Below are 23,803 nucleotides of genomic sequence, written 5' to 3' on the forward strand. Positions count from 1 at the left end.
CAAGGTAGAACAGGAAAACAACATGACAAGCAGTCATTCAAGTGCCCAGTAGCTGACAACAAAATCTTAGACAAAATTTTATTGTTGCAAATTTTTCAAGTATATCAAGATCTACTTCATAAATATAAATTCTTAATGTACAAATACAGTAAATAGCAAAAATATTTTTGGTCAATGGATTACAAAAGTCAACAGAGCTCACTGGTTACCTAAGCACACCCATCTTCTGATGGTTGTGGCTGAAAAGTAATTCCATAAAGACCACCTAAAACGTGTAGACTTTAGATTGGTATTCCATATTAAAAACAGGTAAGGCCTTTTCTTGAAGGTGGTATCTATGCCTTCTCTTTATTTCTCTATAAAGTTCACATGGTATTTAATACAGGCCAGGTATAAACTGGGCACTCTAGAAGCTTTTGAGATATCTGATAAATATGCTACTTCAAGTTATTTTTTATCATCTCTCAAAAAAATAGTAAAGGAGAGATATAACCACTGTATTAAAAAATATTTACATTATATAATAATGTTTTTTCCCCGAAAGTAAAAATTACCAGGACTAAATATCTCACCCACTGAAGTGCCACCAAGCAAATGTTCAAGTCATAAAAAGCACTGGGGTACTTTGAACAAGTATCTTATTATGAGGGGAAAAAACTGATGTAATATTTGAGTTCATTAAATGAAATGTTCCAATGACAGTGAATTTAAAAATTTAATAGTTTTTTACATATGGTATACTGTCCTCCTAACATGTAATACATTAAAACATAGCATATTTCAAATCAATATAATAATAAAAGATTCATATTTTAGTAATTTTCAATCTTCAAGGCCAACAACTTTTATCTTTGATTGATTTTCTAAATTCTCCACGATACGTTTCAGATAATCTTCATCTTTAAAAAAATACACATATAATTCTCTTTCCATTTGATGCAGTTTATCAGCTGCCAAAATTTTTCTTTTTGCCTTCACATCAGCAAGAATATGAGTAAGGAGATGATTTAACTTATTCAAGTGAGATTCAACTTGATGAAACTGCTCCATTAGAGTCTAGAAGAAGAAAATGAAAATATTTTTAATTCAAGAACTTTATTCGTAACACCAGTAATAAATTTAGATGTAATTTACATGGAAAGAATCTAAAAGATTCAAGAATTATTCCCACAATTTTAATACACCTCAATTAAAAATCCACAGTGTTTGGTAAAAATTTTATTACAATCAATTGCAACAAGTTTTGATAGGCTATTTGAAGTTATTAAAAGCAAACTCTCACTTCCTCCTGAAAAGTACTTAATCTGTTCTGCGGTCGCAGTTGATTCGTCTGGGGGAGGGTGGCGGCCGGTTGCTAAATCCTAGGCTCCCAGGATTGCTCCGAGGGTACCGGCGGCGGGGGCTCTTTCCCGGAGGCGAGGGCGAGGCGGGGGACTTGGCCAGGTCCCCGGCGGGAGGCGTGCAAGTATGGAGGGCGGCGAGAAAGGAACAGGCGGGACACGTTTCTTTTAGGATGATGAAAACCAAGAGAGTTTATTAGGGGAGAGTACAAGCTTATATTGGGCCGTTTAGAGGGCGGGGTAGCTGTAGGGGTTAAAGGCTTGGATTGGTTCTGAGAGGGCGCGGAGGTTGATTGAAAAGGGGCGAGAGTTGCTCCCGTAACGGTGTCCGGCAACAATGTATGCGCACCGGTGGTGATGGGAGTTGCGCTGGCAACGGGGAGTGTCCGGGCAAGATAAGGGGGTGGGGAAAAGGCGGTTCCCTCCGGCAAGCCTCTCCTAACATTTGGTATATTTTGGGTGAGGAAATGGGGCCTGCCTCCGGCCTCACTTTCCCAGGCCCGGGGGGCTGTAGAGGGCGCACTCACCCGTACCCACTACCCTCCCCAGGGGTGGATCCGGTCCCCCAGCCCAGGCCCGCCAAGTTAAAGCGCGTAATCAGTGTCCCGCATGTTCTGCATATTCATATATTTAACAAATATGACTGACTGCCTACTATGCATCAAGCAATATTTTAGAAACTAGATCTACAAGAATGAATACAATCTCTCTCTTGGAGCTTACATTCTGCTTAATGAATCACACCCACCTGAGCCTGATCTCTGTCTACTCTAGTCCAAGGAGGTACCCAGACAGCCTTAAAATGAAGCAATTACCAATAAAAAAATAATGGCCTCTGACGAAATCTCCATTTTTTTCTCACTGTTACAAGATAGAATTACATGACATTCAACAACAAAAAAATCCAGATCTACTAATTATTTCCCTGCTCAAGAACCTAGACCTGCTGCACCCTTTACATTTAATAAACTCAATTTTCTCACTTCCTAGCACTTACAAGCAGTCTAATAACAAGCTTCCATACCTTTGGAATTACATATTCTACTCTTGTAAATTTCCAGCCAGGATCACCAGAGGTTTGCAGAAAATCTGTCTCTGCCTCTACCTCCCAGTTTCTCGATGTGGTCCGCTGGCAACATCATCTTCCAGGATGCTTGTTGTGAACACAGAGCCCTGCACCTCACTGCAGACTAACTCTCACAGTCCCTGGAGGCCGGGCTGGGAGTCTGCATTCTCAACAGGCTCCCCAGGCGATGACAACGGACCAGTTCAAGAACAACTGCTTAAGACCTTGAGTGCCCAGTTCCACAGAACAGTACTTCATAAATTAAATTTTTAGAAAATCAACATCTACATTATATCCATATTTAGTGATCTCCTTTGAGAAAAACTTGGTAAACATGATACACTGAAAAACAACAATCTTACCTTCAATTTCAGTTAAAATACCAAAGATCTTAGTTGCTAAAATAATACTCCTTCAGATAGTGAAAAACGTTCAATTTCATTAATAATAAAAATGCAAATTAAAAATTGATATAGCATCTTATACCTCATTGAGCTAGGGAAAAACATTAAATAATACCAAAGGATTATAGTGAAATTTGCCATACTTTAGTGATTCTAGCAGGCAGTTTTCCACATTTTAACAGATCTGAAATCAAGATGCATCTTATAATCAAGAGCATCTTGTGGCTGCTGTTGACCAGGCATTTCTAAGGACTGCTTCATCAGCATCAGTCTTGATGTATGGTGTGGGAAAACACAGGAAACAACTGTGAGTCAAAAAGTGATTTAGAAGAACTAGACATCGAATGTGAAGTTTCACAAATACCTTAACCATTTCAACTGGCTTATTTTTCTCCTTTTAAGGTATGTTTCAGGGTGACAGGATTAAAAATCTGTACCTACATAAATCTCAAAGATCTCTTCTAATAAGTGTGAAATCATTCTAAATAAAGCACTGTATCTAACTGGAGGAGTTTGTTCTTTCTTAGCAATTGGTAAAATGATGCTGCACCATATGATCAGTGGTATCTCATAACAATAGTGCTTGTGGCACTGTAAAAAGGTACAACTTCTTTGAAAAGTAATATAATGGTATTGAAGAACAAAAATGTCTATACCCGAGAAACCTAGTAATACTACTTCCAAAAATTTATCCAAATGAAATTACCCACAACAAAAAGCTGTATGCAGAAAGATGTACCTGATTTTGTTCCAGAGCAAAAAGAAAAAAAAACAAGACTATCAATCCAATAGACTGGTTACAGAAATTATAATACAGAAATTAAATCAATAGAGTACTCTAACATTAAGAAAACCGTTTAGAAACTGAAAATGTTTACTTCATAGTGCTAAGTAAAAAGGCAAAACAAAAATTAAGTAGAAGTATTTACCTTGCAAATACTAGCAAAAGAGAAATAGCATAGGAATATTAATAAGACCAATAACTCTAAGTCAAAAGGCTTTATTGGCATAGAGAAGATCATCATGAAATGCTGAATGGTTCACTTTACTGCAGTTTTAGTTCACCAGGGTAACAGTTCACTTCAATTTAAACTTGAATATAATTATATAAGAAAAACCTCAAAATACATAAAGAAAAACTGACAGAACTATTAAGAGAAGTTTTCAAATTCATCATCATAGTAGAGATTTTTACACAATCTCTCATGTACTAATATCAAGATGATAAAAATCAGTAATGGGAGATTTTTTAAAAACCTGCTTTGAGGAAAGGTAAGCCAGATTTTCAGAGCAATCCTTCCACTGAGAACAATTTAAAAAGCTGGATGAAATATTAGCAAAGAAAAAGTAAAATAAAAACAAAAGCAAGACACAGCAAGAAATTAGAAGGAATTATGAGTCTGTAAACAACCAGACTCTTAAGGGAGCCCAGGAGCAGTTTTTGCCCTAAGGACAAATTGCCAAACTTGGAAAATTAGAACCATTTGTTTTCTGAGCTCTGCAAGGTGACAGGGAGGAAAATCAGAGCCGAGTCCAGGGAAGGTGGAGAGTCAAACAAGAGACCTCTGCAGAGTAAGATGAGGATCCAGAAGAGAGCGACCTGGAGGCCAGGAGGGCTCCAAAGAGGAGGGGCCCTGCTTAGAATTACAGCCCACAAAGGAGCCGCCTGGGTCCCCCAAAGACTGCAGGCCTTGAACATGGCTTAAGGTTCAGACTTAGTACTGAGTCCCTGGGTGTCCTCTAAAACATACGGACACAGAAAAGGTGAAAGTAAAAGAAGGAGAATACTAAGCAAAATAACACTGACTTAGCAGTATTACTATGTAACAGACAGACATGAGAGCAAAAAAGCATTTGAGCATCATTTCATGGTGATAAGAGGGTTCCCGTCACCAGAGAGATAGTAATTTTAAATTTTTATGCCCCAATACACAGTGATGGGATAATCTGGTTACTCTTAGGCAAAAAATAAATAAAAGTAAAATTAGAACACTACCTCATATCATACATAAAAATGAACTCCTGGGGCATTAAAGTCTTGAAATTGAAGAGCAAAACTTTAAGAATAAAGTAAAAACGAATAACATTAAGATGTCAAAAGATTTCTTATATAAGATATTAAAAAGGGCATCAAATGACACCAAAATTTAAATCTTCAGGGGAGGAGGGGAAAGGTGGTGGCATAGAGAGGATTTAGTTAGTCCCCTGAAGCAACTAATAAACAACCAGGAACAACTAGTAAATAATCTGGAACAACCGCTGGGGGACAACCATGACTGTCCACACATCGTACACCAACCTGGATTGGGTGGAATGGCTGAGATCGCAGCATAAAAGCTGTAAGCAAAAACTGCGCAACTACACTGGGAGGCCCCACCCCGCCACAGTAGGCTGAGCTGCAAAACCTTGCTGTGGGAGAAAGCAGCAGTCCTGGAGCAAGCAAACACAGCTCAACCTAGCTCCAACTCGGGTTTTAATTAACAAATGTGGACTGCTGGATACAAGCTACAAACATAGACAAACCCCTAACTAGCAGAAAAGTCCGATGAGTTCGCTTCCAGTGGAGAGGAGGAGGGCTGACAGAAAAAAAAAAAAAAAAAATACAGAGGCTTTTAGAGACGGCTGACTTTAGAGAGCCAGAAAATGCCTGTGTCCAGGGAAAGGGAACCCAGAAGACTGGGTACTATCTCTGATGGGGGGCCATGGACTGGTTCTGAAAAGGGGCTTTCCCTTTTTCTCTCTCTTAACCTGGAGAAAGCCCCAGCCATTTTCAGTTCACAGTGCTCTGACTCAGAGAGGGGTAGAGTTAACAGAGACAGAGAGACAAAGAGGTAATTAAAGTGCAGAAGATATCTCCCTAGGGGGTGTGTCCTCTCTAAGAGAAAGGAGGTGGGGGCCCAGCTCTAGTGCCTGCCCTCCCTTCAGAACTCAGACCCCAGGGCTTGGGGGAAAAGTCAAAACAGAAACAACCTAAGTTGAGAACTAAAGGGGCCACACCTCCTTACACCAGTCAGGAGCTACAGGCTGAAAGGTGCCACTGCTGGGCAGGTTAGAAAAAGCACAGCGGCTAGAAGCCTCACAGGAAAGCCTGTCAATCTAAGACACATCCTCAGGGAAACTTGACACTGAATACAGCCCCACTCTAAGACCTGAACCCCTTCTGGTCTGAGAAAATCTGAGTGGGGTAACCAAGGAAACCAGATGCTTAGACAACAAAAAACTACAAATGACACTAGGAAAAACAAAGATATGGCCCAGTCAAAGGAACAAACTTACAACTCAATTGAGATAGAGGTGAGATATTGTTTCACTTTAATGAAACAATAAAGATTTTCAAATAAATATGCTAAATCAATTAAAAAACCAAGTCAACGAGTTTAGGGTAGATATGGCAAAACAGTTGAAGGACATAAAGAAAACACTGGGAAAAAAAAGGAAAAAAAAAACCACTGGGCAAACATAAGGTAGAAATTGAAAGTCTGAAAAAACAACTGGCAGAATCTATAGAAATGAAAGGCACAACACAAGAGATGAAAGACACAATGGAGACATACAACAGATTTCAAGAGGCAGAAGAAAACATTCAGAAACTGGAGAACAAGACACCAGAAATCCTACACACAAAAGAATAGATAGGGAAAAGAATGGAAAAATATGAGCAACGTCTCAGGGAACTGAATGACAACATGAAGCGCATGAATGTACGTGTCATGGGTGTCCCAGAAAGGGAAGAGAAGGGAAAGGGGGCACAAGCAATAACAGAGGAAATAATGAAAATTTCCCATCTGCTATGAAAGACATAAAATTACAGATCCAAGAAGCGCAGCATACCCCAAACAGATCTGAACAGACCTACGCCAAGACACTTAATAATCAGATTATCAAACGTCAAAGATAAAGAGAATCCTGAAAGCAGCAAAAGAAAAGAGATCCATCACATATAAGGGAAGCTTGATACAACTATATGCAGATTTCTCAGCAGAAACTATGGAGGCAAGAAAGAAGTGTGATATATTTAAGATATGAAAGAGAAAAACTGCCAACCAAGAACCCTATATCCGGCAAAACTGTCCTTTGAATATGAGGGAGAGTTTAAAATATTCTCTGACAATGAGAGAGTTTGTGAATAAGATATCTGTTCTACAGGAAATACTAAAGGGAGCACTATAGACAGACAGCAAAAGACAGGCATGAGAAGTTTGGAACATAATTTTGGGTGATGGTAGCACAACAATGGAAGTATACTGAACAAAGATGACTGAGTATGGTTGAAAGAGGAAGGTTACGGGCATGTGGGACATCAGAAAGAAAGAAGGAAAATAAAGACTGGGGCTGTATAACAGTGTAAACTAGAGTACTCAACAATTGTGATAAAATGTACAAATATGTTTTTACATGAGGGAGAACAAGTAAATGTCAACCTTGTAAGGTGTTAAAAATGGGGGGATATTGGGGAAAAAAATCAATAAATGCAAACTAGAGACTACAGTTGGCGGAAACATTGTATTATGCATCCTTTAATGTAACAAAGGCAATATACCAAAGCTAAATGCCTATAAGAGGGGGATATAAGGGAGGGGTATGGGACTCTTGGCATTGGTGATGTTGTCTGACTTTTATTATACTTTATTTTAATTCTACCTTTCCTTTTGTTGATTTTTAGCTTTTTTTTCTTTCTTTTTCTTTTGTCTCTCTACCTTCTTTGACTCTTCCTGTTTCTTTGTGGAAAAAATGGAAATGTCCTTATATAGATAGTGGTGATGGTGGTGAATGCATAAATACGTGATTATACAGGGAACTACTGATTATTTACTTAGGACAGAATGTATGGTGTGTCAACAAAACCGCCTTAAACGGATTCATGAAGAAACCTTGAGTACATTATATTGAGTAAAATAAGTCAGACACTGAAGGGCAAATATTGTATGGTCTCACTGATATGAACTAAAAATTACCAGGATATAGAATGAAGCTAAAGAATGGGGAGTGGTTGCTTATTATGAGCAGAATGTTTAACTAGGTTGAACTTAAGTGTTTGGAAAAGGACAGTGGTGACAGTAACCCATTATTGTGAGAATAACTAACACTGCTGAATGATGTGTGAATGTCATGGAAAGAGAAAGCTTAGAGTCACATATGTCACCAGAAGGAAAGTTGGAGGTTAAAATATGGGCATGTATAAAACAGTGAATCTTGTGGTGGACAATGTCCATGATTAAATGTGCAAATATTAGAAATCTCTTTTATGAACTAAAACAAATGTATGACACTATAACTAGAAATTAATAATAGAGGGGTACAAAGGGAAAAAATTTATCTATTGCAAGCTCTGAGGTATTTTAACATTCTTTCATCAATAGTAACAAATGTACTACACCAATATTATGAGTCAATAATGGAGGGGGTGGTTAGGGATATGTGAGGATTTGAGTTTTCTTTTTTACTTTTATTTCTTTTCTGGAGTAATGAAAACGTTCTAAAAATTGAAAGAAAAATTAACTGTGGTGATGTATGCACAACTATATAATGGTACCATGAACAACTGATTGTACACTTTGGATGACTGGGTAGTATGTGAACAATTTCAATAAAACTGAATTAAAAATTAAAAAAAAAAATTTTTAATTAAAAAAAAAAGTACACCAGATCTCTAGTCGGCCAAGATGGCAGAGTGAGATGCTCCAGGGCTCCATTTCCCACAGAATCTCTGAACAACTAGTACAAACAGGAGAGTCATCTTCCTCAGACCTCTGGAAAGCAGTTAAAGGGTTTCAGGAACCAGGCAAGCGCCAAATCAAGAACAAGTCAACTTAAAACGGGAGGAAAATCTCACAGCATGCTTGCTAGCCCATCTCAGTGCAGGTCCCTGGTCCTGGTTCTGTAGGCAACAGAGTAACCCCCATGTGCATACTGGGGTACATGTATGTCTCTGCCAGTCTATTTGGAGGCAGCCTGAAAGGCTGAACTAGGACACTCATCTCTGGTTCACCATTCCGGAACTTGCCCTGCACACAGAAGCAGCTCACAGACAGCTAATTCAGGAAAAGAAACAATAAAACTACAAGGGACTAGGACAACAGATCACTGGCTTCAAGGCATGCAATAGAGCACCTGGTATGGGGAAAGACCAGTTCACAGGGAGAAGAGGGGAAGATGGATCCCTGTACATGAAATTACTAAGGCCACAAACATATGTGCAGGACAAGATGTATGCTCAGAAAAGAACAGAGAGGACCTCAGCTTTCACCTCAGGCTCACTGTGATGGTTAGGTTCATGTGTCTACTTGGCCAGGTGATGGTACCCAGCTGTCTGGTCAAGCAAGCACTGGCCTAACTGTTGCTGCGAGGACATGTGTGGCTGGTTAATAAACCAGCAGGCTGGTTTATTAAATCATCAGTCAATTGGCTGCAGCTGTGACTGATGACGTCAACAAAGGGCATGTCTTCCACAATGAGAGAATGCACTGACTGGATTTAATCCAATCAATCAGTTGAAGACTTTTAAGTGAGACAGACAGAGGACCTTCACTTCTTCAGGTGACCAGCAAAGTGCTTCCTGAGGAGTTCGTCGAAGTTGCCAGTTCGTTACCTAAGGGGTTCATCGAACACAGTCGTCAAAGTTGCCAGTTGGTTTCCTGAAGAGTTCGCTGAACTTGCCAGTTCGTTTCCTAAGGGGTTCATCGAACATCTTCATTGGAGTTGCCAGTTTGCTGCCTGCCTCATGGAATTTGGACTCGTGCATACCCACAGTTGCATGAGACAGTTTTATAAATCTTATATTCATAGATATCTCTCATTGATTCTGTTTCCCTAGAGAACACTAACTAACACACTCATCTTCAGGTTCACTGGTGGGAGGGCTAGGCTCTGAAGAAGACTGACTAGACAACACACAGCAAATTTGCAAAGACTGTGAAAGGTCATTCTTGAGTTTGTTTGTTAGCTCCTGACATTCAAGGAAATCTCTGGCATATCACCAACTGAATTTGAAGAACTCCAAATCAGACACATTATAATGAAACAGTCAAGAGCCAAAGACAAAGAAAGAATCCTAAAGGCCATGAGCAGAAGCAATGTGTCATGTACAGGGATCAAGTGCAGAATTTTCATCAGCAACCATGGAGGCAAAAAGACAGTGGGATAAAATATTTAGAGTACCAAAAAAAAAAAAAAAAAAAAAAAAAAATTGCCAACCAAGAATTTCATATCTGGCAAAACTGGCTTTCAAAATTGAGGGAGAAATTAAACATCCCCAGATGGAAAAAGCTGAGGAAGTTCACCACTAGACTCACACTACAAGCAATGCTACAGGGAATTCTTCAGATAGAAAGGAAAGAGCACTAGACAGTAGACTGAAGCAGCATAAAGAAAAAGAGATTGAGGTTAGTTAACTATAAAGGTAAACATGAACACCATACTACTGTACTGTATTTCTAGTTTGAAACTCCAGTTTTTACTTCCTATACAATCTAAAACACAAATAAAAAAACAGTAATGCTAATCTACAGTTTGGGACATACAAACTACAAAGATACAATCTGTGACAAAAACAACATGAAGGTAAGAGGGATAAAGGGAAACAGAAACACAGATTGTGTATGCTATTGAAGTTAATTTGTTATCAAATCAAATGTAACTGTTATAGATTAAGGATGTTATATTTAAGCCCCATGGGAGTTTTGTTATGATAACTGTTTAAAACTGAGTGATGATGACTGTACAACTAAGTGAAGATAATCTGAAAAACTGATTGTTTATCTTGGACAGAATATATGCTATGTGAAATTAGGAAACAATTAATTAATAAGTCAAGCCCTTGATCCTCAGGCTTGCTCTTGTGAAATGGGAGGCTAAGCCTTCCTATATTTATGCCTAATAGGCACCTCCAGAGAACCTCTTTTTTTTTTTTTCCCCAGGATCATTTATCATTTCAGAGAACTTCTTTTGTTGCTCATAGTGGCCTTTCTCTGTCTAAACCCAACTCGGCAAACAAATTCATTAAATTCCCCGCTACATAGGATATGACTCTCAGGGGAGTGAATCTCCCTGGCAACATGGGACACGACTCCCAGGAATGAGCCTGGCCCTGGAATCGAGGGATTGAAAATGCCTTCTTGACCAAAATGGGGAAAAGAAACAAAATAAGGTTTCAATGGCTAAGAGATTTCAAACAGATCGAGAGGCTATCCTGGAGGTTAGTCTTATACAAGCTCCAGCTAGAGATCCCAAATGGCCACAGTATGCCAAGCCCTAACCAACAGTGGTCCCAAAATACCTAGATCCCTATCCGAGATTCTATAAAAGTTTCACTCACTAAGCCTCTCACTCAGAAACTTAAATCTACCAGAGTGTTCCTGTGCCAGAGAAGTCCTAAAACCCAGAGGCAACATCCTCTTTAAGAACAACAACCAGATGCAGCCCCCTTCCCTACAATGTAGACACCCCTTTTCAATATGAAAAAGTTTGAGTGGTCACTGCTTAGACACCCCTGAGGATCGAGAAAGTGATTACAAGAGAGGAAGTGGTAGCAACAGACAAGATAGGATTTAACAAAGCATTACAAATACTGAATCTTTATATAAATTTTTTTTAGATGCTATGGTATCAGAATAGCTAGAAGGAAATAACTGAAATGGTGAAACCATAACCCATAAAATTCTTTGAAAATTGCTCTATAGCTACTTGTTAAATTGTACTTTGAAAGTTATCACCTTTCTGTATATATGTTATATTTCACAATAAGAAAATAACTAAAATTGTGGCACTGTAACCCATAACACTCTTTGAAATTTGCTCTCTACGTGTGTTAAATTGCACTTTGAAAGTTATCACCTTTCTGTATATATGTTAAATTTCACAATAAGAAATGTATTTTAAAAAAAAGTAAGCCCCATGGTGACCACAAAGAAAGTATCTCATAAATATACACAGAAGGAAATGAGAAGGGATTCAAAATGATTCACTTCAAAAGACCAAATAAAAATAAAAGTAGGCAGAAATGGAAGAACTGAGTGACAAAAAGGCATAAGACTTACAGAAATCAAATAGCAAAATGGGAAAAGAAGTACCTGCATCAGTAGTTACTTCAGATGTAAACTCTTCAGTCAAAAGGCAGAGATTGGCAGAATGGATAAAAACTGCTTGGCCCAACTAGATGCCGTTTACGAGAGACTACCCTTCAATTCAAAGGCACAAGCATATTGAAAGTCAAAGGATAGAGAAAAAGTATTACATATAAATAGTAATAAAATAGAGCTGGGGTAGCCATGGCAATACCAGATAAAATAGACTTTAAGATAAAAAGTATTACAAGAGAACAAAAGAAGACACTAAATAGTGACAAGGAGGGGGCAACTCAAAAAGAAGATATAACAATTGTAAACATATATGCACCTACTGGCAGAGCCCCAAAACATATGAAGTAATTATGGACAAATCTGTGTAAGAAAGGGTTAAGTTTAGCTTTCACATAAAGGCAGCATGGAATAGGGAAAATGGCAGAACTGGCTTAAACAGGCTCTGTGATAAAGGGAAGAGAGAGAGCCATGACATAAGCCTAGAATCAGTGCCAGCTCCTTATATGGAAAAATAACCAGGGTTACTGAAATGTAAAGGGATAGTGGTATAATCAGAGGCGGGAACTCTCAGCAGGAAATTTAAACTGAATGAACTCTCTTGGATAGGCTGTACAATTCAAAATCTCAAAGACAGGCTAGTTAGCTCTCTAGGATAGGCTGTAACCTCTGGAGCACCCAGCCAATGGGGAAACAGGAGGGACCTGCGCATTAGGAGTAGGATATTACAAGATCACCATGTTATTTTTCCCAGGCACCAGCCTACCTCGTTTCTGGCTGTGTGCACTATCTTGCAAGATCGTAAATAAATTCTTTTCTCCTCCAGAACCGAGTGAGCATTTACTCCCTTACAGGTACTGCTTTATCTCCAACATTTGAAGGGAGAAATAGATGGTTCTATATTAATAGAAGGAAACTTTAATACATCACTTTGAATTCTGGAATAATTGATTGAATATCTCCCAAAGCATAAATAAGGGAATGATGACTTGAACAATCCTATAAACCAAGTAGACCTAAGAGACATATATAGAATATTTCACCCAAAACAGCAGAATAAAAATTCTTCTCTAAAGCACATGGATCATTCTCCAATTCAAGTCTCAATAAATTTTAAAATATTGAAATCATACAATGTATATTCTCCGACCACCATGGAATGAAGCTAGAAATCAACAGCAGAAAGAGAACATGAAAACTCCCAAATAAGTGACAAGTAAACAACACACTGTTAAACAACCAATGGGTCAAAGTAGAAATCACAAGGGAAATAAGGAAATATGTGGAGATGAATGAAAATGGAAATACAACATAATAAAAGTTATGGGATGCAGCAAAGGCAGTGGTGAGAGGAAAATGTATAGCTCTAAATGCTCACATTAGAAGATTTCAAATCAGAGACCTAACCTTATAACTGGAGCACCTAGAAAAAGAGCAAACTAAACCCAAATTGAGCAGAAGGAAGGAAATAACAAAGAGTAGAGTGGAAATAAATCAAATAGAGAATAAAAAAAAAAATAACAGAGAGAACCAAAACTAAAAGTTGGTTCTTAAAAAAGATCAATAAAATCAACAAATCTTTAGCTAGACTGACAAAAAGAGAGGACCCAAGTAACTAAAATCAGAAATGAAAGGGGAGCCAATACTACTGAACCAACAGAAATTAAAAGGATTGTAAGAGAGTACTATGAACAATTGTACTCCAACAAACTAGGTAACTTAGATGAAATGGACAAATTTCTAGAAGCAGAGAAACTACCTACACTGACTCGAGAAGAAATAGATCTCAACAGACCATTAACTAAAAAAGAGATTGAATCCCAACCTCCCAACAAAGCCAGGACCTGATGGCTCCACTGGTGAATTTCATCAAACATTAGAAGAAGAATTAACACCAATCCTACTCAAACTCTTCCAAAAAAAATTGAAGAGGAAGGGACACTTCCTAACTCATTCCATAAGACCAGCATCACCCCAGTACCGAAGACAGATAAAAATATTACAAGAAATGAAAATTACAGACTAACGTTACTCAGAATAAAGATGTAAAAATTCTCAAAAAAAATACTAGCAAACCAAATCCAACAGCACATTAAAAGAATTATACATCTTGATCAAGTGGGATTTGTCCCAGGAATGCAAAGGTGGTTCAACATACAAAAATCAATTAATGTAATACACCTCCCCCCACTAGAATGAAGGGGAAAAAAACACATGATCATCTCGACTGATAGAGAAAAGGCACCCCTTCAGAAAACTGGGTATAGAAGGTAACCTCCTCAACACAATAAACACATGAAAAGCCCACAGCTAACATCATACTCAATGGTGGAAAACTGAACACTTTCTCCCTAAGACCAGAAACAAGACAAGAATGCCCACTGGAACCACTTTATTCAATATTGTACTGGATGTTCTAACCAGAGCAATCAGGCAAGAAAAAGAAATAAAAGGCATCCAAATGGTACAGGAGAAAAGTAAAAACTTTCCCGATTTGCAGATGACATGACCCTAAGGACAGATAATCTAGAAAAATCTGCAACCAAGCTACTAGAGCAAATAAACAAATTCAGCAAAGCAGTGGAGTACGAGATAAACACACCCAAATCAATGGTGTTTCTATACACTACTAAGGAACAATGTGCAAAGGAAATCAAGAAAAATATTCCATCTGCAACAGCAACTAAAAGAATCAAATGTCTAGAAATAAATTTAACCAAGGATATAAAGGACTTGTACATGGAAAACTACAAAATATTGCTGAAGAAATTAAAGAAGTCCTAAATAAATCAAAACCACAATGAGATACCCACACTCACTTAAAATGGCTACTATTTAAAAACCGGAAAATATGTGTTGGTAAAGATGTAGAGAAACAGGAACTCTCGTACACTGTTGGTAAGGGTGCAAAATGGTGCAGCTGCCATGAAAGACTTTTGGCAATTCGTTGGAAACTTAAGCATAGAATGACCACATGACCCAGCAATCCCAATTGTAGGTATATAACCTAAAGAATTGAAAGCAGAGACTCTAACAGATATTTGCCCACCAATGTTCATAGCGGCATTATTCACAATTCGCCAGTTGGTGGAAACAACCCAAATACCCATCAACAGAAGAATGGATAAACAAAATGTGGTATATCCATACAATGGCACATTATTCAGCCACAAAAAGGAAGCTCTGATACATGCTCCAACTTGGGGGAACCTTGAAGACACCATGCTGAGTAATATAATCCAGACACAATAGAACAAACACTGCTCTCAATGACATGAGACAATTAGAATGTGAAAACTAAGAGTCAGAAACTAGAAGACAGGTTACCAGTGCCTGGGGTGGGGAGTTAATACTTAATTGGTACAGTTTTTCTGTTTGGGTAATGGAAACATTTTGGGAATAGATGGTGGTGATGATAGTACAACATCGTGTATGGAACTAACACCACTGAACTGTATACTTGAAAGTGGTTAAAATGGAAAATTTTATGTTGTATATATGTTACTACCACCATAGAAAAAACCATGGAAATGTACAATACAAACAGTGAACACTAATGTAAACTATGGGCTATAGTTAATATAATTAGACTAATATTGGCTCATCGGCTGTAACAAAGGTTCCATATTAATGCAAAGTATTAATAATAAACTATGTGTGGGGAGGGGGTGCAGGTATACGGCAGCTCTACTTTCTGCATGATTTTTCTGTAATCATAAAACTGCTCTAATAAAAAATAAAAGAAAAAGTAAAAGGAAGGTGAAAAGACAAGCATAAATATGGAGTATATATGCATAACACAAATAACTGACAAAGGATTAGCATTTGAAATGAACTCCTTCAAGTGAAATTTTTAAAACCAGAACCTAAGAAATGGGCACAGGAGATGAGCAAACAATTTTCAGAACAAGCTGAATGGCAAGTAAACAAGGGAAAGGGCCTCAATCTTCCTACTAATCAGGGAAATGCAAATTACAAACCCAATGGATCACCACCTTAGACCCACAGGACTGGCAGAAATTTATGAATCAGACACTGCCATGCGATAAAAGAATGTGGATAAAGAGCATCTCTCGAACACTGCTGATATAATCTGGTACAACCACTTTGGAAAACAATTGAGTACACCTTGTAAAAGTGACTATCTGCATATCCCCCAACCCAGCAATTCCAATATTCGATTTACACTAGGGGGAGTGCAACCATAACACGTACAGTAAGACTATCAAACAACATTATCTGTAATAGCAAACACCGGAAATAACCTAAATACCTGTCAGCAGAACAGAGAAATAAATTATGGAATATTTATATAATGGAATACTAACTTTATAACAGAGAAAACTACGAACAAACTAAAGATTTCCATGCATCAACATGGGTGAACCTCAGACACATAAAGTTAAAAAACAAGTAAGTTGTTCAAGTGTAAGTGTATAAAAAGGGTTTTAAAGATTTAAGGGCAATTCTTTGTTAAGATGAATGAGAAAATATCACTGTGGTTTCATTATATTTTTCTAATATGTAGCATAGATGTTTTTCCTTTTGTGTGCCTGAAATATTTTATAACTTTTAAATTCTTTGTACACTTATCAGAACTATCTGAAAAATATATTTACATGTGAACACAAACTAGAAGCAAATATGCAAAAAATACATTTTACATTTGGGCAATGGAATTTGGAATAATACTTTCCACATAAACATTTCCTTTAATATCTTTCACAGTGAATACTATTTTTAAAAGCATTTACAGTTAATATGGCAATCACCTACCTGATCACTAAGCAAAAGCTGATTTCCTCCTTGATACAAAGCATCACAAAGCAGGTCCACACCATCATTCAGTTTGGACAGAAAGAAAGAATGTTCTTGAGCAGATGCTGCCAGCTGACCTTGTAATAAAGAAACATCCTGCTTCAATTTCTCAGTCACTTCCTCCAAGTTACTATGGGTTCTAAACAACTCTTTTTTCTTATTCTCTCCTTCTAAAAGTTGATAAAGCCTAGAATGTGAAAATAAAAATTAGAGGAAAAAATTTTCAAGTCAGTACCATTTTCAAAATTACAATCCACTGTATTAGGGATACCTGGGGATACCTGGGTAACAACTTTAAAACTAACTTGTCCACTGCTAAAGCAAGCAAATGAAACCATTCTAATCATAACACTACTTTAGTACAGAAATATGTATTCTAAAATGGCATCTGAATCTCTGTCTCCCAAGTTTTATGTATAAAATGCTTCATGCCTTTGACTGCCAATTAACCTCCTGCAAACAAGTGTGTTTCAGAGACACCTCACAAAACACTCTTCTTTCACAAAGTCCAAGAGGAACGAACTTGAAACAGAAGACCTAGGTCTGAATTCTAACCCTACATGTGACCTAGGGCAAATATCTCATTTACAGGATTTTGGTGGAATTAAAAGAGAAAAAGCAAAATGGAAAAAAGTAAAGAATAAAGAGCTACGTAATTAGTAATAAACTTTTGCTATGCTGTCTTGTCCATATTTGGTTGACAAGTTAAAATCTTGATGAGCCTGAGGCCAATTTAAAACTTCAATATTAATGGCATAAAAATCCCTCACCCTTCTGGCCCTGGCAGCGAGGGACTGAAAATGCCTACTTGACCAAAAGGAGAAAAAAAGAAAGGCAACAAACTGAGGTCACAGTGGCTGAGAGATCCCAAAAAGTCGAGAGGCTATCCTGGAGGTTCCTCTTATGCAAGCTCCAGCTAGACATCCCAAACGGCCACAGTATGCCATGTTCTTACCAAAAGTAGTCCCCAAATACCTAAGTCCCTATCTGAGATTCTATAAAAGATGCACTAAGTTTTAACTCTAAGAAACTTAAATCCACCAGAGTGTTTCTATGCCAGACAAGTCCTAAAACCCAGAGGCAACAGCCTCTTTAAGAACAACAATCAGGTGCAGCCCCCTTCCCCAACCTATTAACACCCCCTTTCAGTATGAACAAGTTAGGGTGTCACTGCCTAGAAACCCTGGAAGATGGAGAAAGGGATTAAGTGAGAGGACAGGGTAGCAACAAACAAAATAAGATTTAACAAAAGTCTATGAATACTAAAACTTTATATAAATATTCATATATTTTTACATGTTGGGGTGTTGGAATAGCTCGAAGGAGGTAAATGACACGGTGGAACTGCAATCTATAACATCCTTTGAGATTTGCTATACAGCTACTCATTGAATTGTGCTTTGCAAGTCTTCACCTTTCTGTATATACCTTATATTGCATAATAACTGAAACTGTAGAACTGTAACCCATAACAATTTTTGAAATTACTCCTTGTTGAGCTGTACATCAAAAAGTTAACACATTTCTGTATGTATGTTCTATTTTACAATGATGAAAATGGCTGAAGTTGTAGAACTGTGATCCATGACATTCTTTGAAATTTGCTCTGTAACTAGTTATAAAATCATACTTTGAAAGTTATCACTCTTATGTATGTTAAAGTTCACAATAAAATAAATGCATTAAAAAAAGAAATCCCTCATCCTATAAAGGCAGGTGACAAAAAAAAGGTCTGTTCTTTTTCTTAGAATCAAACAAAACAACTGTAAAATAAGATGCAATAAATTTCGTAAGACTAGTCCAAGCCCAAGGCTGCCAATTATGATTCTGTAGAATATGACTCCAACAGACCCAGATGTCAACAGGCACTCCAAGAAATTGTGCAGTGAGGCAGCCCTATTCAAGACCCCCATTTACTAATAAGGAAACGAAAGGATTAGGAGATTTTACACTAGTCCTAGAAAAAAATCAGTCCAGATTTTTGAGGCCTTCGGCTACTTAAGCCCTCCAATTTCAGTATCCCCATGCCATCAATTGCTTATACAGCTAGAAAAAAGCTAGGAGCTAGCATTCATGCTTAGTGATTCACCTGACTAAACAAAAGAAATGAAGTATTCTCCTTTTACCACCACCTTCCCCAAATACACTCAAACCCCAATGCAGCAATACCTACCAGACAGCTATCTCAAATAGAAAACAAAGCAGCTAAATAACAGTTCCTAAAGGAGAGTAAGACCTTGTATTTACTCATTCCTCCAACCCACCGTCCTCAGCTCTAAAGTATCTATTTCCACATCTACCAAAACAGAAAAGGGAGCAAAAACTTAAAGAGAAAATGAAGCATATAAAAAGAAGTGAAGAAAGAGAATATTGAGTCCAAAAAAGAAGTGCAAATAATTTTTAAAGTCTCCACAAGTTTAGTTCAAACTCTCCCTAGTACTTTACAAAAAGAAAAGAAAAAAATAGCCACTCACCCAAGAAACAGTGAAACGTACCTCTGCGTAGAATAATCCTTGGTGTCAATAGTCGTCCTGGGGTTTTTCTGCTGAGTTACTGAGGAGTCCGTCAGCACTTCTAACCGCTGGTACAGCACCTCATTGCTTTCACTAAGCTCTTTAACCAAATTTTCAAGTTGACGATATATGTCCCAGTGCTTCCTCAATTCAATTTCATATGATATTTGTAGAAGTTCAAATGATGCCTTTTGCTTTATTAACTGATTTAAAACTAATTCTTGTCTTGCTGTATAATAGTCTTGTTTGGCAATCTGCAAATCAAAATCTCCCTTTACAACTGGCATGTTCAACAACTGGGCATTCTCTCTTACCACAGCAGGCAAACTTTCGTCTTTTATAAGAGTGATTTGTTCTTCAAGTTTTAGAATTTCACTGGTCAAGCTAGAAATGTTAGCATCCAAACTTTCTTTGCCAACAGCCTACACAAAGAAAAGCAATTATATTTCAAACTGTTAAGTATAAACTTGAAATAGTTTTTAAATTATTTTCACTGTCCATTTCAGATGATCAGATAATACGCTCAATGAATAAAACTGAATTTACATTAGAAACCAAAATATTAATATTAGAAAGACATATATACTGTTAAGTATATTTTTACAATTTAAAAAGTAAAAATGTAGATTAAGTCGAAGATAAGGCCAGAACAAATTATTAAATTCTAATGCTATTACTACCATACACATACACATTCACAAACATACTGTAATGGTTACCAAAATAGACTTTGTCAGCTTGTTTTACTTAACAAAAATCATAACTACCACACTACTCACTGACTGCAAATGTATCTAATAAAGTTGTTCTTAAAATAAAATTATCCCAACAGATGTTCTCATAGTCAGTTGATTTTAGTACTTCTACACAATTACAGGACTTCTTACATTATTCCAAATTTCATGGCAATTATAGTAATTAACGTGGCACTAGTGTTTAGGGATTCAGAAAAGTTATGCTTTGACTCTACTGTCTTGTGATTACATTATCTGCAGTACATCTGTACATTCTCAACAAGGAATCATGGCTTCACTCCACTGAACCTGGATCTCTGACTTTGTTAACACTGTGCTCTGGTCAGAGCAAACAAGGCAGACTACCTACAGCACACCAAAAAAGGCTCTTTTAATTTCAATTTAGTCTGTATCTGAATTATCATAAATTTCAAATTCAAGAAGGTAAATTCAAGTACTTTTGTTTAAAATTACCTAGATAATCTGTGATTGGGGCTACAATCACTATTTCTGCCTTCCATTAATATGAGGCTATTTGAATGAAACACTGGCACGTATCACAACTAAACAGTAAAAGAAAATAAATTGTAATGACTCATTACATCGCCCTTTCTAAAGTACTTTAATGGCACTGTTATACTCTCCATTCCCAACAATTACAAAGTCTCAGTGGTTTTATTTACCTTGTTGGTTAGACTATGCAGATTCTCCTCGGCCCATTCTATACTTGACTTCATGCTCAAATTACTTGCTTTCAGTTGAATTAACTGATGTTGAGCACAAATGTAAGCTAACTGTAGCCTGGTCATCTCTAGCCGCCTCTCCTCAAGGACTTCTCGGTTATCACAAAGAGATGGTGTTTGTATATCTAATAGTTGAAAATTTTCTTCATTTGAACTTTCAACTACTTCATGTATCCCCTGAAAGAACTGTTTTTTGGTAAAGAAGGTTAATGCTGCTGTGCTTTGCTCCTCCTGGCTTAGATACTTCTCCAAGGGAAACTGAGATAAAAACACCAGTGGATTCGTCCCTTGCCCTATATTAGAATGTTTGAAGAACATCATCAATTTTGCAACTCCATGGGTAAGAGACTGAAGGTCGTTACTGATTTTAGTATTCGCAGCATTTAGAAATTTTTGACTCTCCTTCAGCTTTTTAGTGGCTTCTTCTTCTTTGGCATTTAACTTCAGAGATCTGTGGCTAGTTACCGAAGACATCAACTGGCATTTATTCCGTCGTTGAAGTTTGAGGTTCTTTAATTTTTGCAGAGTTTGAATTTCATCCTCTAATTTCTCTAGCTCTTTGTCATCCACAGTAGGCGTCTTCAAATCAGAAGCTTTACAGGTTTTAAGAACTTCATCCAGTGCTGCTGTTTCTAGGATGGGCTTGCCTGATTTTTGAAGAGCGCTGAAAGCTTGCAATTCTTTTTCAGACAACACGTTCTGTTCATTCACATTCCCACAAAACCACTTCAAAAATGATTCACCTTCAACTGTCTCAAACAACCAGTCAAAATCTTCTCCGTTAAGAACATCGGCCTTGGGGTAACCAATTTTTTTTAATGTTCCCACAAATTCATTTCCACAACTCATTTTTTTGGAAACTAATTTTTTTGTACCTAATCTAGGTTTGGGATATTGACTTTGGAAAACAATTCCAAATACAAACAAACCTATTTTTATGTTAAGTCCATAGAGAAGGGAAAAAAATATTTTTAGAATCTATAATGATTTCTCCTATGGGGAAAAGAAACAAATATTAGACTACAAACAGATAAGGAGATTGCATTTTTAAAGGGAAGACAAGTAAATATCACATGATATTTGGGAAGGAGCTGATAGGTGATTCTAGCAGAAATGCTTGAAGAGAAGAAACTTTTAACAATTAGGGTACTGCTCAGTACACTGCAAAAGTAATAAAAGCCTATTCACAAGGAAACCTCATTAATTTTTCCAAAAGTAAGTTGGCTTAAAGTTCATTATATTGTACAGAGCAGCCACTGTTTCGTTTTTAAAACCCAGGTTTTAATTCAAGTAAGTGGATCCAAACAAACCCAAGCCACCGTGTGGCTAAGCAGCCTCTTTTCCTGGCCCGCCTTTATTAATAAAGTATGGCAACGTTTCTGAGAAAAAGAAAATGAACGGGAGTCCGCTTAATATTTACCTCGAAGACCCAGTTACCGCCCACCTCACACACAAAAATCAGTCTCGGGGTGCAATGAACCCAGCGCAGAGAAAAGCTGTCTCGGGCTTGAAAACGGAGTCCTCGACCTCGGAAGCGCCAAGAACCGAGCAGCCGAGAGGCCAAACTCCCCAGGCTTTTGCGGCTTCCCCCGGGCGGCCCCGGGACCACCCGGCTGACCCGCCCTCGGACCACGACGGGGGACTCAGGAGACCCTCGGCCTGCGTCCAACCTCGGGGGAGCTGCGTTACTCAGACACGACACGCGCGCGCGTTGATAAGCGCACATGCAGAGGCCACCGCGTCAGCGTCGAGACAAACCGGGCAGACCCCACCCGGAGGCCCGCGCGCGGCGCCGTCGCCTCAAGGCCGCAGCCTCCCGCGCCGCCCGGCTCCCCAGCGGGGCCTCCGCCTCGCGCGCCCCTGGGCCCGCGGACGCCCCTCGCCCACCGCCCCTCTCCCCCAGCTCCTCGCCCGTCCGGGCGTGAAGGAGCCGTCGCGGACGCGGGCGCCCTCACCTCACCCAGCTCTGGCCTGCGCCCCGTCAAGAAGACGCCGCCACCGCCCTCCGCGCCTCGCGCGCTTCGCATTGCCTCACGGGAGCGCCGCGACGGAAAGCCCCGGGCTGCCTCCCCGCGCACGCGCACCGAGCACGCGGTGACTGCGCAGGCGTGGTGTCGGAAGCTTTGGGGCGGTGCTGCTGAGCAGGCGCCGCCCAGCCTCCAGCCCCGGGCGTCACCCTGCAGGGAGTGCGCTGATTGGCTCCCTCCTTGGCCCACGTGCCTCGCCCCGGGTCCCCGGCGTCCCCCTGCGGGGAGGGCGGGGTCGAGCCGCGCGTGGAGCCGACCCCTGGACGCGGGCCTCGCGCCCCGTACCCCACCTGCGTGTGTCCGGCCCCCAAACCGAGCTCTTCGTGTTGCTGAGGCGCGTGCGGCGGCCGCCTATTCTCAATCCACCTGTCAAATCTATTTACAATTCTGCCTTCCCCACCACTCCAAATCCCGGTTCTCTTAGGATTCTTTATTGGGGACGGAAAGAACTGTCTAGATTGTTGGGTAGGAGCACGGCAGGAGCCAGACGAACCTGTCTGCTAAGAATAGTGCCGTCCCGGGCGCGAGGGCGTCAGTGTACCTGGAGAGCTGAGTCAGGCCGACTGCCTGCCGAGGGTGCGCTGCTAGTCGCCTTAGAACCTTCCACAGTGGGCACGATGTCACCAAAGCACGTCTCATGCACCAGGCACAAGCTGACTTCCTCCGCCACAGCACTGTCAAAATACTGTTTTCAAAAAAGTTGAAACTATAACTCGTCTCTATAGAATGGGTAGCTGTCGAGATGTGTTTAACTCAACCAGGATGGATGCTGCTTGCAAGGAGGATGTGAGAAACGGGCTTGTGAAGTAAAAAAAAGAAGCTGAAATTAAGAGTGCTGGACTTGATACAGAACTGGTTGACGCCCTCTGGCAAGTCGCCTGGCCCCCATCCCACCCCCGGGGTCAAATGACCCTGGTTAAACCGTGTTCTAGCTTCCTGCCACATGGGAAGGGCAGAAGTCTCTCCAGATCCTTTTCCGTAACATTTTTAAGTTTGGAAAGAAGGAGAAAGTTCGAGGGCAGACATTGCATTATCAATTTGCATCAAAGATGCTTCCTAGTAATTCTTTCTAAAAGTGGATAAA

The 23,803-nt window shown here is 39.1% G+C and overlaps 1 protein-coding gene across 2 annotated transcripts; it reads right to left on the reverse strand.

The window, feature by feature from the left end:
* Positions 1-53: 53 nt before the first annotated feature.
* HAUS3 (HAUS augmin like complex subunit 3) lies at positions 54-22,699 on the reverse strand. 2 transcript variants are annotated; one of them, XM_037829263.1, is made up of 5 exons: positions 22,648-22,699; positions 20,633-21,685; positions 19,198-19,637; positions 16,661-16,889; positions 54-1,056 (listed from the first exon to the last, which is right to left on the reverse strand). In XM_037829263.1, the coding sequence occupies exons 2-5, from the start codon at positions 21,539-21,541 to the stop codon at positions 823-825; spliced, it is 1,812 nt and encodes a 603-aa protein (XP_037685191.1). In that variant the 5' UTR covers positions 21,542-21,685; positions 22,648-22,699; the 3' UTR covers positions 54-822. The 2 variants fall into 2 exon arrangements, with proteins under 2 accessions (XP_037685191.1, XP_037685192.1); XM_037829264.1 differs by having other exon boundaries at positions 22,653-22,684.
* Between the last annotated feature and the right edge of the window lie 1,104 nt (positions 22,700-23,803).

The sequence above is a fragment of the Choloepus didactylus genome, chromosome 3 (assembly GCF_015220235.1).
Source record: "Choloepus didactylus isolate mChoDid1 chromosome 3, mChoDid1.pri, whole genome shotgun sequence".
Taxonomy (NCBI): Eukaryota; Metazoa; Chordata; class Mammalia; order Pilosa; family Megalonychidae; genus Choloepus; species Choloepus didactylus.

Coding starts and splice junctions, on each gene's coding strand:
- HAUS3 (XM_037829263.1), bottom strand. CDS start 21,541: ATGAGTTGTGGAAATGAATTTGTGGGAACATTAAAAAAAATTGGTTAC. Junction 16,890..19,197: donor AAGGATTATTCTACGCAGAG/GTACGTTTCACT, acceptor TTCACATTCTAG/GCTTTATCAACTTTTAGAAG. Junction 1,057..16,660: donor AGCTTTTGCTTAGTGATCAG/GTAGGTGATTGC, acceptor TTCTTCTTCTAG/ACTCTAATGGAGCAGTTTCA.